General features: G+C 33.7%; 1 protein-coding gene across 1 annotated transcript; it reads right to left on the reverse strand.

Moving 5' to 3' along the window:
* Nucleotides 1-1181: 1181 nt before the first annotated feature.
* LOC113514922 (zinc finger protein 358-like) lies at nt 1182-15318 on the reverse strand. The gene is made up of 18 exons (XM_052891697.1): nt 15172-15318; nt 13325-13407; nt 12473-12553; nt 11060-11235; nt 10519-10606; nt 9384-9603; nt 8902-8981; nt 8183-8413; nt 7523-7685; nt 6045-6201; nt 5164-5307; nt 4948-5024; nt 4611-4748; nt 3467-3533; nt 3238-3266; nt 3048-3163; nt 2335-2619; nt 1182-1794 (listed from the first exon to the last, which is right to left on the reverse strand). Exons 2-18 carry the CDS (start codon nt 13370-13372, stop codon nt 1585-1587), a joined length of 2310 nt encoding a protein of 769 aa, XP_052747657.1. The 5' UTR covers nt 13373-13407; nt 15172-15318; the 3' UTR covers nt 1182-1584.
* Between the last annotated feature and the right edge of the window lie 1282 nt (nt 15319-16600).

Genomic DNA, 16600 nt, shown 5'->3' on the forward strand with positions numbered 1-16600 from the left:
CGTTTAGTCCTAATAACAAGGTATTACATAGAAGGAATGATAAAATAAAAACTGTAAATCATATGGTTGCCTTCTTTTTTCTTATGCAAATATAATTAGAAAAAAGTAATCAGTTGCTATTTTTCTCAATTCATAGCAGGCTAATAATTACGTGGGAGGGATAGATTTTCTTTATGGATGATAACAGTATGGTAATCCCGCCTGTGCTATTGGTATACACTGGCGGGGCCCCAGTGAGGGATGAATGGTGAGGATGAAAAGGCAGGTCAGTTAGTTCATCGTGACGAATTCAATGATAAATTAGTGACGATGGTTTCCAGGGGGAACCGCGTGAGGGTCGACCTGATGATTGATAGCAATGGGCACTAACCTTCCTATTACTAACATTCCATTCCCCCAGGAAGGAGTAGATTTAGCAGACAGATATATATATATATATATATATATATATATATATATATATATATATATATATATATATATATATATATATATATATATATATATATATATATATATATATATATATATATATATATATATATAATGATTAATATTATCTAAGTGTAGTGATTAAAATTTTGATCTCAGTACAATGTTAAATTTATTACTAAAGCCATAAATAAAGACAGAGCTAATATTATTTTTAGGGAAGATAGTTTAAAAATGCATGTTTCGTAGTTTTTGAATTTTTGAAATTTTAAAAAATTATTAAAGTGATAAATTTAATGACGAAAGTGGTGGTTTTAGATTACTATTTGTTTGGTTTATTTTGAATTTTCGAAATTTTTAGGTTCTTATTCATTTTCACAAATCAATCGGGTCAATTATGTTGACTAAATATACAAATACATAATTACAGTACTGTAATGTCATTGACAGTATGATTCCGTCGATTATTTGTTATATTTCTTGTTTATATTTCCGTTTTCTATGGGAGTTTAGGTTATATGTAGCATCCCAATGTAATAAATATAGAACAAACTATTTTGCAGTCTTTTTTTTTCTATCGGGCAAGCCTAAATCAATATTAAATTATCCCTAAAATATTACACCTATATCAGTTGTGGTTACCAGAATAGAACAATTTTTGGACTGGCCGTTCAGGACTAAATTATTTGTTCTAATATTAGGACAGTCTTTGTCGGCACATCCGACTCTTTGAGACCGGGCCGCAGGAGGTTACATTGATCGTGTACTACTACTATTTCATTTTTAAATTATTAATTAGAAAAAAAAATATATCATCATTTTACTAAACACGGTAAGGATAAATAAACAGAATATATATAGACATTCAGAGTGCAGTAACCCAAGCATTACTGAAAATGAATATCATCATATCAGTCGTTAACTGTCCACTGGGCCTCCCCATAAGGAGGGGGTTTTACTAGTAATTGCCTCGCTTGTCAGACGGATTAACAACCACAGCTAAGCTTTGATAATGTTTTAAGAATGATGTCTGACCATATTTTTCACTGACAGATCATCACATATCGTTACTGAGGAGCAGAACGATTTGTTGATATTCTATCGAGCCGTTGCCGCTTCTACATGGGGCTAGCGGCGACGTCGTGACGATCGTCATATGTGTATCGGCACATGTAGCAGCAAGGCGTCCCGCCGAGGGAACTCTAAAGAGCACATCTCGCATTTGTACGGACCACCCGGCTCCGGCTCCTCCACCGTCGGTGAAGGCGGAGTGGGAGGGGATGGCGTGCTGCGGGGGGGAGACTGGGGCCGAATGGCTCGCAAGTCGTCCGCGGGGTGTCGTGGAGGCCGCCTCGTTCGAATCTGTGTTGACATGACAACATTTAGATGAAAAATCAGTGTTTATATATATATATATATATATATATATATATATATATATATATAACGGGCCACAATGGATAGTGGTAACCGTCGCCTATAGACATAAGTAGTACCATGGACATGGTATGCAACAATGCTACTTGTTGAAATCATTAATTAATTCTTAAAAAGACCAACATAATTTAACACCATTCGTCCAGTTTATTTTTGGAACATTTCAGAAATAGTAAATTCAAAAGACACTGATAATCTTATTCTACAAAAAGGAATTATTATCATAATGTAAATTGTTTTAAAGCCACAATCTTTCCTTTGTCTTGACAAAGTCTCTCAAGTTAAAGAGTCTCAAGTTTAAGAAATCCGAAACGGAAAAAATATGCAGCCATCCAAGATAAAAAATCTAAAAGTCCTTCATAAAAAAAAATTACTAAGACCATGGCTTAAAAAACGTCCGACGTCTTTTCAGTATGCAAGATTCACGGGACCCAATATACGTTGAATATGAAGCTTAAAACTGACCTGCTTAGTCCTAGGGCGCGGTTCCTCCGTGTGTATCATACGCGGGCGCGGCGGCGGTTCTGGTTGCCGGCGGCGGCGGCGGCGGCGCGCGGCGAGCGGCGGCGAGGCTGTGGAGGCGGCGGGAGAGGGGGTGCGGCGCGGCGGGGAGGGCGAGGCGGGCGGGGGCGGCGACGCGGCCGCGGGGGACGGCGAGCCGCTCGCTGAGCGTGACGCGCGGCCCCACGATCGCCGCGCCGGCGATTCCGTTTTCACTTTCCGTCGACGTTTGTATTTACGCGGACCAAACTGAGGATACAAAGTTTGTTCCGTTAAATATATATATTTATTTTTATAACTAATAAGTCTTCTGGGAGTATATATATAAATATAATTTAGAAAGAAACTTTACTATAGCGATTCATATCTGTGTGTACATACATGTTATATACAGACGAGTCATTAGAGAAAAGTTTGTTTCCTAATTCGCCTAACCGAAAATCAATCTCTTTTAGGTAGTTACATTCTGCTATTAATTTTACAATATGAACAAAGTTTTTAACCGTAGTACATGTAGATAACTTCTTCAATAGTCTCCACTGTTTTTTGGTTTTGTTTAATTAGCCAAATCAATGAGATGTGATGTGCTGTTTGTGGCTTACAATTTTAAGTACAATTGTTAATGTATCTACGTATGTATGTATGTAAGTAATCTAAGGTCCAGTGTTGGCACTCACCTGAGGTTGCCTTTTAAGAGCTGTGTTAGCATCACAATGCTGTATTAAATGCTGGACTAGTTCTGCACTGGAATGTAGTGTTTTTTCACATACCACACAGCAATATGCAGGTCCACCTGTAAATAAAAAAAAAAAAACATTATTATAACAGAAAAACATTAGATAATGTACAGATTGACTGAGTACAAACCGTTAGCGCGGCGGTCGGGCGCCGTACTACTAATTATTAATATACAGTACTAAAATTACATATATAAACGAATAAATATATATAAATAACAAATATACGACACATATATGACATATACTATATTATACACGAAATTGAGAATAATATAAAGTACTTACTGCTCGGATGTGCGTTAACGCTTTTTTTGAAAGACGGTTTAGTCGGTAGTCTCTTAATGGCATCAGGAAGCGCGCAGAGCAACACCACGCGCTGGTTGAACGCGCGCGGACACACGGCGCATGCGTACGGCTTCTCGCCTGCAACACAGCGGAAATCTATTTATTTATCTATTTATTAATTATATTTATTAAAAATATTTACAACATTATGACAGCAAAAGCCAAATCAATGTTATAAACCTAGTGTGCTAACATACAAAATTATAATAAAAGTGTTTTTACCCGACTCCAGATATTTCTGAACCACTGAAATATGTGTGTGAAATGTGAATAGGACTCTATTTTCCGCGCTTAGCCTCTCATTTGGGCCGTTGAACGTTCTGAACCACTATCATTGGCAGGCTACTACTTAAAATATCAATGATCTTTATAATATTATTTAATACGCATACTGCGTGAGTAAGGCAGGGTGCTGAAGTAGGTTAGTTCTGTAAGTCGATCGTTTGTGGATATAATTTTTAAGACTTATAATAGAAACTTTAATAAAAACAATAGAAAATAGAAGAGGTAAAATGTTAAGCCACCTTATACGACATGACGATCTTTTACAGAGAATAGTAGAAGGAAAACTAGAGGGCAAAAGAGGAAGGGGACAATCGAGGAATAACTACATGGGACAGATAAAAGAAACACTAGGTGTCATGTCATATAGGGAGATCAAGCATATGGCCTGGGATAGAGCTGGCTGGAAGAGGATGCATGAATTAGTTGCACCGACAAGAAGAAATTCTTAAATGAAAAAGAAAAGGAGTAATAACATGGGCATGAATTTAAATATTGTCGCAACGGCTAATTTAGTTTTCAGGAATGGAATGCATAGGAGGTATCATAGGCGAAACAATATACTCTGTTATATCCATAGTAGACTGTTCATGTCTATATGTGACGATTACCACTTTCCATCAGGTGGGCTTGCTTGCCATTGTAAGTTGCATAAAAAAGCCAACTGTTTGTTGAAACTGAACTACTGAATAGATTTTAATAAAATTTCCATTAAGACCAATCTGAAAGTATATTCTGTCAGATAAAGAAAATCTTAAATCGTTTTACAACTGAAAAAGATATGAAGTAACAAACAAAAAAAAAAACGGAATTAAGACCCTTCTTCTTTTTTTAAGACCATTAAAAACAAAATATTATGAGCTTAACACTGACCTGTATGTATTCTTTCGTGTTTGCGAAGGGTACCGCCGTCCGCAAATGCCTTCCAGCAAAATCTACATGCGTATGGCCGCTCGCCAGTGTGGATCCGTACGTGGATTTGTTGTGAACTTCGCGATCCGAACACTTTTCCTACAAATTCATTACTACAATGTATATTTTGATATTAAAAAATAATATACATTCATCTTTAAAAATTATCACACTGTACAGAATTGTAAACATTAACTTAACATTTTGCCTGTGATGGATATTTTTACCTTGTTTAATGTTACTAATGAATTGAAATTTGTTAAGTATCAATTTAATAACATAACTTTATAACACTTACCACACTCTCTACAGGGAAACTGTCTTGAATTATTGGATGTCGACGTATTATTTCTACCACGATTCATCTTTTTTAATCTGGAAATGAGAATAAAAATTTTGAATTGCATATTTATTAAAATACTAAAAAAAGTTTTTGTAAAAAAACTATTGTTTGTAAAACGTCCGGCGTCTGCCCTGCCCTTTCATTGTCACTGGTGCCCCATCAGCATCATACCTGGAGGCGGCGTGCGAGGCGCGCGGCCGCTCGGCGTGTCGCTCGGCGTGCGCCAGCAGCTGCAGCGCGTCCGTGCAGCTCTCCCCGCACACGTCGCACGTGTGCTCCGCCCACGTACTGCTCGAGCTGTCGTGCCGCTTGTAGCTAGCGGAACAAATACATTTTCAATATCATCAATGCCACACAATCACACCATTCGCGTGGTCTACCCTGTTATAAAGATCAGACAACAAACATCTGAAGGCGTAATCTAAAATACTAAGACTAGAACCAATTCAAAAAAAGTTGTTTCCGAAATTGATTCGTCCAGGACGCAAAACAATGTGCCCGCGGCTGCACCACGGAGGTCATTATAAATGTGGCAATAATATAATTTTAAATTAGTCAATATATTTATTTATTTATAATCAATTTATTAATTAATCAAAAAACTAAGACTTATTTACAAAAAAAAAAAACTACAAGATAACAACAATGAAGTCACTTACAGATTTTTACCAATAGAAACAATATACAAAATTTGACAATGCTTGCCTCAGATAAATAACCCAAGAATATAGGATTATTTAAATCAGGCACGCACATACGTGAGGCAAACGTGCATACAACATATAATATAGTGAATATTGTAATATAAAATAAATGTGCTCAATATAAAACAAATAATTCCTAGTCAAAAATCTATGCAATTTACTAGTAAAGCTATCATAAATACATCTAAATCTATCACTATAGCCTATATATTAATATAGTTGTTTAAAATTGTTTTATTTTACTTCAAATGTCTAGAATAAAGATAAGAAAATTAATGCAAGAGACATTAAAGAAACCTAAATTAGACTATTACGAAACTGTCTAGTCGGGTGTTGCGGGTGTAGTACCTGTGGGCAGCAGCGACGTGTCGTCGCAGCAGGTCCGCGCGCTGGAAGGCCACCCCGCAATCCTGGCAAAACAGCTCCGGTCCACGGACCGTGTCGTATGTCGGCCGCTCCGCGCTGCTAGCCAGCGGGGGCGATAGTTGGAAATCCATATCGTCATCTGCAAAACGCATAATACAAACAAAACTATAATTTTCTCAAACATGCTTAGAAATGTGAGCATTATTTTAAGAACCTTCTTCGAGATAAATCAAAATTGCCGTACTGGCCAGATACATGCCGGCAGCGGCCGGCAAAAGTTGTATGAAAATCCATATCTGTCGTGTTTTGCGGCCAGATAAATTACTATGTAAACTCATATCTGTCCTGTAATTTAAAAATGGAATGACCTTTTACTTTGAAACATGGCTACCAAGGAGGTAACTAATAAAAGGTTTTATTTAAATTTCGAACTGGCTTGCAAATAATAAGCTTTTATTGAAAAAAAAAAAAAAAAAAAAACAAAGGAATATTATGGTGCTTGAAAAACTATTATTGTTCGTTATTCGTCATTGAACTTAAAAAGTAAAATTGTGTTTTTGATTTCCGCGCATTGTTTGAGAATAGTACTATACAAGCCTTGGCCATAACTAGGCATTGATGGACTCACGTATGTGTGCCTCGGCCCACATTTGCACGTTCGTCCATCAATGCCTCAGTTGCTGGCCGCTGCAGTAATGTACTATTATTGTTCGTCAAATTTTGTACAGTCCGCATGAATACCTTTGCTTCGCCTTTTAGCTCTACTTAGTCTGGGACTAAATTGTGCAGTGTCTAGTATGTGTATATATAGATAATAGAATTTCATCGTGCCTCCGATAAAACTGTTTATAATTACTCCTCTCCATCCAAAGGTTGCCTGGAAGAGATCGTTTTTAGCTATAAGGTCACCCATTGTTTTCTCATTGTGATTATTTATTGTAATTGTTTATATTTATAATAAGTTTACTATTGTAATATTTTGGAGGAATAGAGGAATATGGAATTTAGTGCAACTGTGATCTCGACAACAATGGACAAAAGTGTTCATCTTTATCTGGTGGATAAAAAGATTATTATTTGCCCTTATTTTATTATCAAAATTTTGTTACTTTAGGTCATGTAAATCAGGTTTTAAACTCTCACATTTGAGTTAGATAATTAAAATTATCAATATAATCTGGCCCGAAGGACCAAAAAGTGTACAGGTTCATTTTTTGTGATACAAAGCTTAACTAAAATTACTAATGGAATAATTATTATTATTGACTGTAACTTATTAAACTATGTTTAATAGTATCACATCTTAGACATTTCATACAAAACCACAGTGCAAGGAGTCAAGAATTGTGTGAGATCGGATCGCAGAGGGCGGCAGGGAGTGCAGTATTCGACAAGTCCCGCTAATGATCCCGTGTGGGTAACGTGGTAGGCAGAGAGCGAGTGCGAGAGCGGCAGCATACCGGAGTCGTGGTCGTCGTAGGCGGGGTCTGGGTCGGGGTCGGGCGCGGGCCGCGCGCGCGGCAGGTGCGGGTGGCGCTGCGCCGCGTGCGCCGCCAGCGCCTCGCGCGACCAGCACAGCTCGCCGCACGACCCGCACTCCACCGGCGAGTCGCCGCCGTGCACCTGCAACCGCACCCGCCGCATTTACTCGTTATACGAAACCAACAGGCCGACCATATAAAACAAGGTGAGACACAGTACAAAAATACAACCACAAACGAGACAAACAACAAATCATCTTGTCGAATTATACTCGTACTGTCTGACTGACTGCAGATTTAAAGTGAAAAAAAAAAAAATTAGTAACAAATTAAAAAAAAAAAAACACGTTATCTAATCTGTGCAAATAATTGTAAAAAAAAAAAAACACTCAATGTGCACGCGTTAGACATAGACTAAGTTGGCACATCATGTTGCATTTTTATTCACACATTACAAAATTTACTAGAACCTAAATCGTTTTTATTCAAACTGTTGGATTAATAATGCATTTAAATTTATAATATATTTAGGAATCATGTAAGTTACTGTTAATTTAAAGTCTATATTTGATTTTAAAAATATAGTATAATACATCATTGTAGACTGTACACCAAAATGTTAAATATGTAAATAATTACCCGAGCATGCGACTGAAGGGCTTTTTCTCTGGCGAAGCCGACACCGCAGTGGCGACAGACGAAAGGGCGCGAGGGGTCGGAGGGAGGCGGCGGTGGGGAAGGCGGCGGCGGCGGCGTAGGCGGCGCGGGGGGCGACGACGGCGGCGGCGACCTTGGCCGCGCCGCTGGCGATCGCGCGCGCCGCGACCACTGCTGCGTTCGCGCGGACGTCATGTTCTCCCACATGCCATTCTGTTGTACAGAATAGTTTTTGTTTAATTCGGCATAGCTCTTTTATAATAGAAAATTACACTCCCAACTATAATCCCTGAAAAAGTAGTTAGAAATATTATCATCTGTTACCTTTGTGCTCAAGATAACACCCGACATATGGACATTTCGCTGAACATATGCACATTTAGAATTAGCATCAAAAAATTTGAAAATTAGAAACTATCGTGATAGATGTTTAAAAAATAACACATATAAATATAATAAAGAAGTGCTGAATGTATAGCATAGACCCAAATTGTTTAATATAAAGCGAGAGTTTAACATTATCAATTGCAAAAATAATAAAAATATGGACAGAATTAACCAACATAATAAGTAATATCCATAAAAAAAGTATAAAGATTACGTCTCTTTTGAGTCGCTTCAAAATATTAGACTATACAAGATTGTTCATAGTCCAAATAAATAGATAAAAATTAAAGTACAGTTACTGTTACGATAATTACCTCTACTGGTTCTGGATTCTTTTTCCGTCTACCTCTCTTCTTCTTTGGTTTGACAATTTGATCACTATCTAATAAATCATCTGAAATAAAAATTGAATATTAACAATTGATTTTCAAGTAGAATAAAAAAAATATTTTATTATTATTTTAGACGTCTGCTGGACATCCTCCCCCATAAGGGGAGTTTTACCAAAAGTTGCCACGCTTGGCAGGTGGGTTGGCAACAGCAGTTAGGCTTTTAGAGATGTTTTAACAGGGACACTGCTGCCCATCTCTCGCCCTCGCTTAGTCGCCTCTTACGACACCCACGGGATAGGATTAAATTGATTAAATCATCATCATCCATTGTCCACTACTGAACATACATCTCACATATATTTAGCCGTAAAATGTTTCGTTTTTCAATCCTACTGCGGTACAAATATTAAAAAAAAAAACAAATGTAATAAAAAAAAAATAAACTACTAAGGAATGTAACTAACCATAGTGGAGGGAGTCCTGATCATGATCGTCAGGTACGAAGGCATGGACCTTGAGGTGGTTCATGAGGTCGCACTTCCTAACATATCGCACGCCGCAGAGGTTGCAAGCGTGCGGCCGGTCGTTCTGATGCGCGACCATGTGGTTCATGAGCGCCGCTTTCTTGCGAAACCGCCGGGAGCAGAAGTCGCACGGCCACGGTCGCATCGCCGTGTACTCGTCCTGGTGGAAACAATTCTTGAAACTCTTTAACCGTACTCAAGAGATAACGATAGTTAGTATGACGATGCCCTTTGACTGGGGAAATTTGATTATAAATGACGAGAACCAGTGACCGTGGTCTTCCCTGGAAACAATCATGTTTAATTCCTAGTGAACTCGTCAAGTTGAGTAACTGATTTCACTCCATCATTATCAGTCTAAGGACTATATGATCAGGACCGCATTAAATTCGACGTCTGTATTTTGAAATGAATAGTGGATCTTTAGCAATCTGTTTTCTTCGTCGTCAGGGCAAATACGGTACCTCACCAATAAAATTTGCCCAGGAACGCCAGATAGACTAAGACCGGCCCTGATCCTCACCCCCACTAATACCACTACCACCATCAACGTCATTCGATTTCCATCCACAAAACTGACTAAGCTGTAAATCTTAACTTTCAAAATAATATACAAATATGCTTTACTAAATTGAAAACTTTGGTTCTTTATTAATTAATAGCGATTAGCTGACTTAGTACGGGTTGTGATTATTGTAGAGATCTCTTGATTCTTTTGTAAATAAAGTAGCTTTTGTTAATCATTAACAATGTAGATTTCTATATGTGAAAGAATTTTTAAATCGTTAATGTTTTTTAAATTTATCCTTTACAAACCTTCCTCTTTATAATATTATTTTAGATCCAGTAATAATTAAAACAATGAACAGATAATATGTACCGCCTGAGGTAGAAGTGAACAGTTTTTGGAACCAATAGTGACAAAAATGGATAAAGCAAGAGATGTGTTTAGCTTATTTACAACTATTTGTGTTAAATAACTAGAGAGAACTGGGACCATGCTACACAAGTTTTTTTTAAATATTTATGACATCTAAGAAATTATACAATAATGCTAACAATTTAAATCACTAACCTGATCAGTTGGAAGGGGTACATCAATATCATTTTCTTCTTTTACATCTAATACTGGATTTGCTAAATGCTCTAAAGGTACCTCCACCCTGAAATAAATTATTAAATTTATTTCACATAATCATGTGTTTTTGTTAAAAATCGGAACAGTAATATAAAAAAATAATACTCCTAAGGGTATTGAAATATAAAATTGATATTTTAATCCTTTGCATATGGAGCTGTTACCAACATGCAAAAATTATGTTTACTGTACCCATGTCTCTTGGAGGAGCTTTTTTATTATCTCAAATACTATCTTTAGATCTGATGGAAAGTAGCGACCATCACCTCTAGACATAAACAAAAACTTAAATATCACAGAACACTGTTTGTCATATAATTCTGCTATTACACTATTCAATATTCTGATAGTTCCTTCTGTTTTTTTTGGGGTACAAAGTTTTTTATATCTATAAACAATTTGTCAACACATCACAAGTGTCATTTCTGAGTACAAAGAGCTAAAACCCATTCTGCTATACTTTTTATTTTTAAAATACCTTTCCTGTCCTCCTGATATAACCCAGTCATCAGTAATCACTTCTTCAGTGACACACTCCACATTTGGATCCTCAGCAAGTTCCGCTGTTTCTGTATAGCTTACAACATCCTGAGATAAGTACATTAAGTTCTCAGCTGCTGTTTGATCCATACTCGCTATCATTTCTTCTGAAGTCTAAAATTAAAATATACATATTTAAATTTTGTTGACATTTAGATATACACATAGGCATAGAAATTAGGTAATATAATGTAGGTAATATAAATAGTACTACCTAAATATCAGAAAATGCTCAAATTTAGTAAATAATAAAATTTCAACTAATGAGATCATTTTAAAAAAATAATAAGATGATTACATCAACCAGGAAATTTAATTTTTTACAAATAATTAATTGTAGTCCAGTATCTATTAGATTACATTTATTAGTTTCACAAATAGGTTTTCATTAGTATCGAAATAGATCTCAGACATATTTGCATCCCTCTAGGACATTTAATATTCAATATACGTAACCTTGATGGTAGGGGGAAAGGATTGTTGGTAATGCAGATTACCAGTTCTATTGTTAGCAATATACTTTATCAGGTTGACCACCACACGATTCCCTCTGAAAACCATTGTGATTAAGTCTTTTTGAATTCATCACAATGGACCAACTGACCTGCTTTTATCCTCACCTATCATCTCTCACTGGTGCCCTACCAGTGTGTACCAATAGCACAGACAGGGTTACCATTCTATTTTCATCCATAAAAAAACCTTGATGGTTACTCTGTTTGAGATATAGATTATTTTATTTGCTCTTCTAATACAGTTAATTATTTGCTATAGTAATATTTTATGTAATTATTTATGTATGTTTTTTCTTGTGTTTATTTATTTATACTTTATGGTATACAAAATTTTTATTATTATAATTTATATAAAATAAAGATGTACAGGCGAGCTTAACTCTGTAAGAATTCTCTTCCAGCAAACCTTGAGTAGAAAGGTATATTTGTAAGTATATTTATTTTAATCTAATTATATATACAATACATGAGGGGTATCATGGATGAAACAGTATAATCTGTTATGTCCATGGTACTGTTCATGTTTACAGGCAATGGTTACCACTTTCCGTCAGCTTGTTTGCCATTCTAAGTGACTTTATGTCACCCAGGTGTACTGAAGCCTCAATAAAAGTTAGAAAAAAAAGTTTCATAAAAAAGAATATTAAATATTACTTTATGTTTTCTCAATACATTAATGCATCGCCTACTTATTTCTCAACTTCCCTAATGGTTGACTGGCAGAGAACACTGACTGGTATTAAATCTGCTAAATGTACATAGAATTTCATTAGCATAAAAATTTAAATAAATAATTATAATCAATCAAAATTTGAATTAAAATTGTTATGTAATACCATATTAGAATAGCTTGCAGATTGCACATTATCAAGGCCACACATTTGTTCTCCCTCAACTACCTGGTGTGGAGGGCTTTGCTGTAAAATACAACACAATATGGTTAATTGATATGAAAAAGACTTTTTTAATATTTACCATACTAAAAAGTAGGTTTTATTTGCAACATAAGAAGCAGGAAAATCTATTAAATAGAACACTTTTAGATGGCATATCAAACTAAAACAAATACCAAATTTTAAGTTCAACTTTTAGGAACACATCTGCTAGAACTGAATTGAATATGGTGCAATAGTTTTTGTATGATGCAGAAATAAATAATAGATAGACAGACAAAAATTCTAAAAATTATTCTTTTGGCTACTATTGTTTTAGTAGGAATACTAAAATCAATATTTTTTTTAATATTTTTTATGTCTGTAACATTAGATAGTTACAATTTTAATATACCACAAGTATATATGTTAATATACTTAATACAACAAATATAATCAATACAACCTTAAATTGCAAACTATATTGAGACTTTATAATATTTAATGGCATTCTTCAACTTGAAACTTAGATAAAAAGTGATTTATTATTACTGTACTCACAATGTATATATATTGATTTTAAAATGTAAGTTGAAGTTTGGAATACTCAAGTTTATTGTCAGAATATAATTCACTTAATCATTGAGACATTTTCAATTTTCCAGGTCAATATAACATATGTATCATGTAATATTGAAGATAGTATTGCATTCAATAAATTTTGTAGATAATTTATAAAATGACCAATGGTAGTGCCAGTCAATTCTCAGAACTGGCCTCAACTCATTAACATTAAATATATGTGTAAAAACTTACTTTCACTTCCACTTCCTCCCAGTGGAGGAAGTCTCCATCGCCATCCATCTTCTGTTATTTTATTATCTCGGCCATAACTGCAACTGTTTAACAAATAAGTGCTATATTTTAAACAAAATATATATGAGAAATGACTGGAATGGTTAACTAATTGCCTAATTGTTAGTAATATAAAAGTAATAATAATTTCATCTAGAGTTTGTTACCGATTCTGATAGCTTTGTAAATCTAATTCCCTTTATCTATTTAGTTTTTGTTCAGCTTGACTGACCATAGTCTAATAAACAAGTTCACACAAGATATTTGGAAAATGTTGCCTGTTTCCAATAACATGGAGGTTTGAAGCATTTTTTTAAAAGACTGCACTATTCTAGTCACATATATAAAATTGTAGATACAATTATCTATAATTTTGTTTGACTGGGACATATATACAGTAAAACTTGGTTAAATAGGACCTAGATAAGTGAGAAACCTACATAACTAGAACTCATGCTGAGGTCCCAACACTTTGGCACTGAATCACCTCTGTTAGTGGAACGAAGCAAACCTTTATATCCAAGATTTCAATTCAATTCTAGAGTTCGATTTTATAGTCACAGTTATCTCTATTATAGAGACAGTGAGTGAATTTTATATCATTAACCTCTCTAACTAAGACAACATCAATTTATTACCTCTCTAACTTAAGCTATTTTGCATTTCAATTTGTTACTTACTTATTCTTATTCTACCTACAAATTCCACACTTAACTTATTTTGAGCCTCAATGACCTTCACTTTTAGTTTTGCTTTATTTTCATACCAATGTTTATTTGAAAAATTATAGGGATTTATTTATTAGGGGTCATTGATTAATTTCCTACTAATATGAAATTTTTTATAAATGTTTATATGTTTGACTCTTTGAATACTTCTTACTCAATCATGATTAAACAACTGAGCAGACATGAATAACATTTGATACATGGGTATACACAGCAAATAGAATATACCACACCAAATAAATAGTTTCATTATAAATATTGGTCTACTATACATAAAATATACTCATAGTATATTTTATGTTATTAAAAAAAAAAAAAACAATGTAAAAATTATTCAACAGTCTACAGATTTGAATTTTAATACATTATGGTGTTGATATTAAAAATTGCTCTAAAACAAAAATTTCCTAATAAATTTGTATAATTTTATTTAGACTGACTTGTTTTATTAAGAATAGCTCCAGTTCATGCAAAAGATGTACACTAAATTATTCTTTTTAACTTAAATATTTTAATATAAATCATAAAACTTAAATTTTTACAAGCCTTTGAAAATTTAACACAAATAATTTATATTGCACTGATTACTTCTTTAATAATCTTTGTTAATTCTCAATGTACAAATAGATAATATGATTCTGTCAACTACAAATATGCCTTTTATAAACCAAAACATCAACATAACCTTAATAATTAAAAGACTTTGAAATGATGTTATAGTAAATAATCCCAAGTATTTTATAAAGTATATAATATAGCATTATATATTATATACATTAAATAATTACGGAATAGGGATACAATATAATAATGGTGTCAATATAAAAAAAGAACAGGTTATCTCTGTCAAATGAAAGGTTAAGATAAACAAGATCGGTTATGAATTAATCATAATTTTGGTTATGAAAGACAAAAGAAAAATTGCTATTTTATTGGAGCATAACGATTTTCACTTTGACTAGAACTTCGTCGTATAACTATACGTTTACATGACGCAATCGTAAAATTTATCAATAGTATCGTACATAGACGACAACAACAATATAACCAAAGTCGTTTAAAAATATACCATATACGAACCATATAATATTATAGTGAGTGCGTCTTGATTATATTTAGCACTGTTTAAGAGTTAAACTTTAAAATATTTTAATGTTTGGTTATTAGACAAATGGCTATCTTTCATTTCCAACCACGAAACTATAGACTACGAAATGGAATTATAGATCAAGAACTAGATTCCTTTTTTTGTTATATGCTTCGTACACGATCAAAAATTTTGCTTTATTTTAGACACGATCAAAGACTTACATCGTATATGTATATCACACAGTATTACCAACTTTCAAATACTTTTTTCCCTAAAACTAAAGACAATATCTCTTAAAATCGCCACAATAATTTAATGCTCCTAAGAAATCTTATTAAAAATAATAAATAAATAATAATATATATTATTCAGTTACAATTATTATTATTATTTATCAAATGATATAATAACGATCCTTTAGTGGGTCATATTAAATCATTAAAAACTTTTAATATTATCAAACATTAATATATCGATGCTATCATATATTAGATAAAATATTTATGTTTTTTACAATGTCATCCTTAGTATTTCTCACAATCCCTAAATCGACCAGTTGAATTGATAGCAAAGCATAAATACGCGAACCCATATGCGACCGAATTTGTTCTGTGATATGTATATGTGATATGTATAAAAACGTGTCTAAAGTTAACTCAGCGAGCCTATAGCTCCAGTAAATTCATCACGATGGGCTAATTGACCTACTTTTTCATTCTCACTTATCATCTCTCACTGGTGCCCCGCTAGTGTATACCGATAGATTGCATTATCATTTATTAAAAAAATTATATATATATATATGTATATCCTTAAATTCGATTTTTTGGGATTGGGATAGGTATTTTACTGAAAACAGAGCAAATTTTGGTGACGTGTTTTTATCGATAGCATAATTAACTACGCTGTTAATCACAAGTAAAATTTAAATTAGACATATAAAAATGTCATTAATTTTTTTGAATTTATTATTCGATATACTGAAAGAAAAAATATACCATTTGATCTTGACAAATAATACTGTAAATATATATATATATATATATATATATATATATATATATATATATATATATATATATATATTATATATATATATCTGCTAAATCTATGGGGGAATATATATATATATATATATATATATCACGCGGTTTCCCCTGGAAACCATCATTTGCCACTATGGCTGCAGTATATATATATATATATATACTGCAGCCATAGTGGCAAATAGTTATAAAAGTTGTCGCAACTATTCATAACTCCTAAATGGTATAATACTTTCCACATTTTATAGTAACTTTTAAAAAATATTTTATAAATACAAATAAGTTTATATTAAATGTTGTTTTACATCAAAAATGGCTTTATGTTGTATTTTAGTAGCCTAAGTCAGAAAAGTGTCACAGTGTGTGTTTGTGA

This window comes from Galleria mellonella, unplaced genomic scaffold (genome assembly GCF_026898425.1).
Source record: "Galleria mellonella isolate WM207_F2 unplaced genomic scaffold, CSIRO_AGI_GalMel_v1 utg1432, whole genome shotgun sequence".
NCBI classification, from domain to species: domain Eukaryota; kingdom Metazoa; phylum Arthropoda; class Insecta; order Lepidoptera; family Pyralidae; genus Galleria; species Galleria mellonella.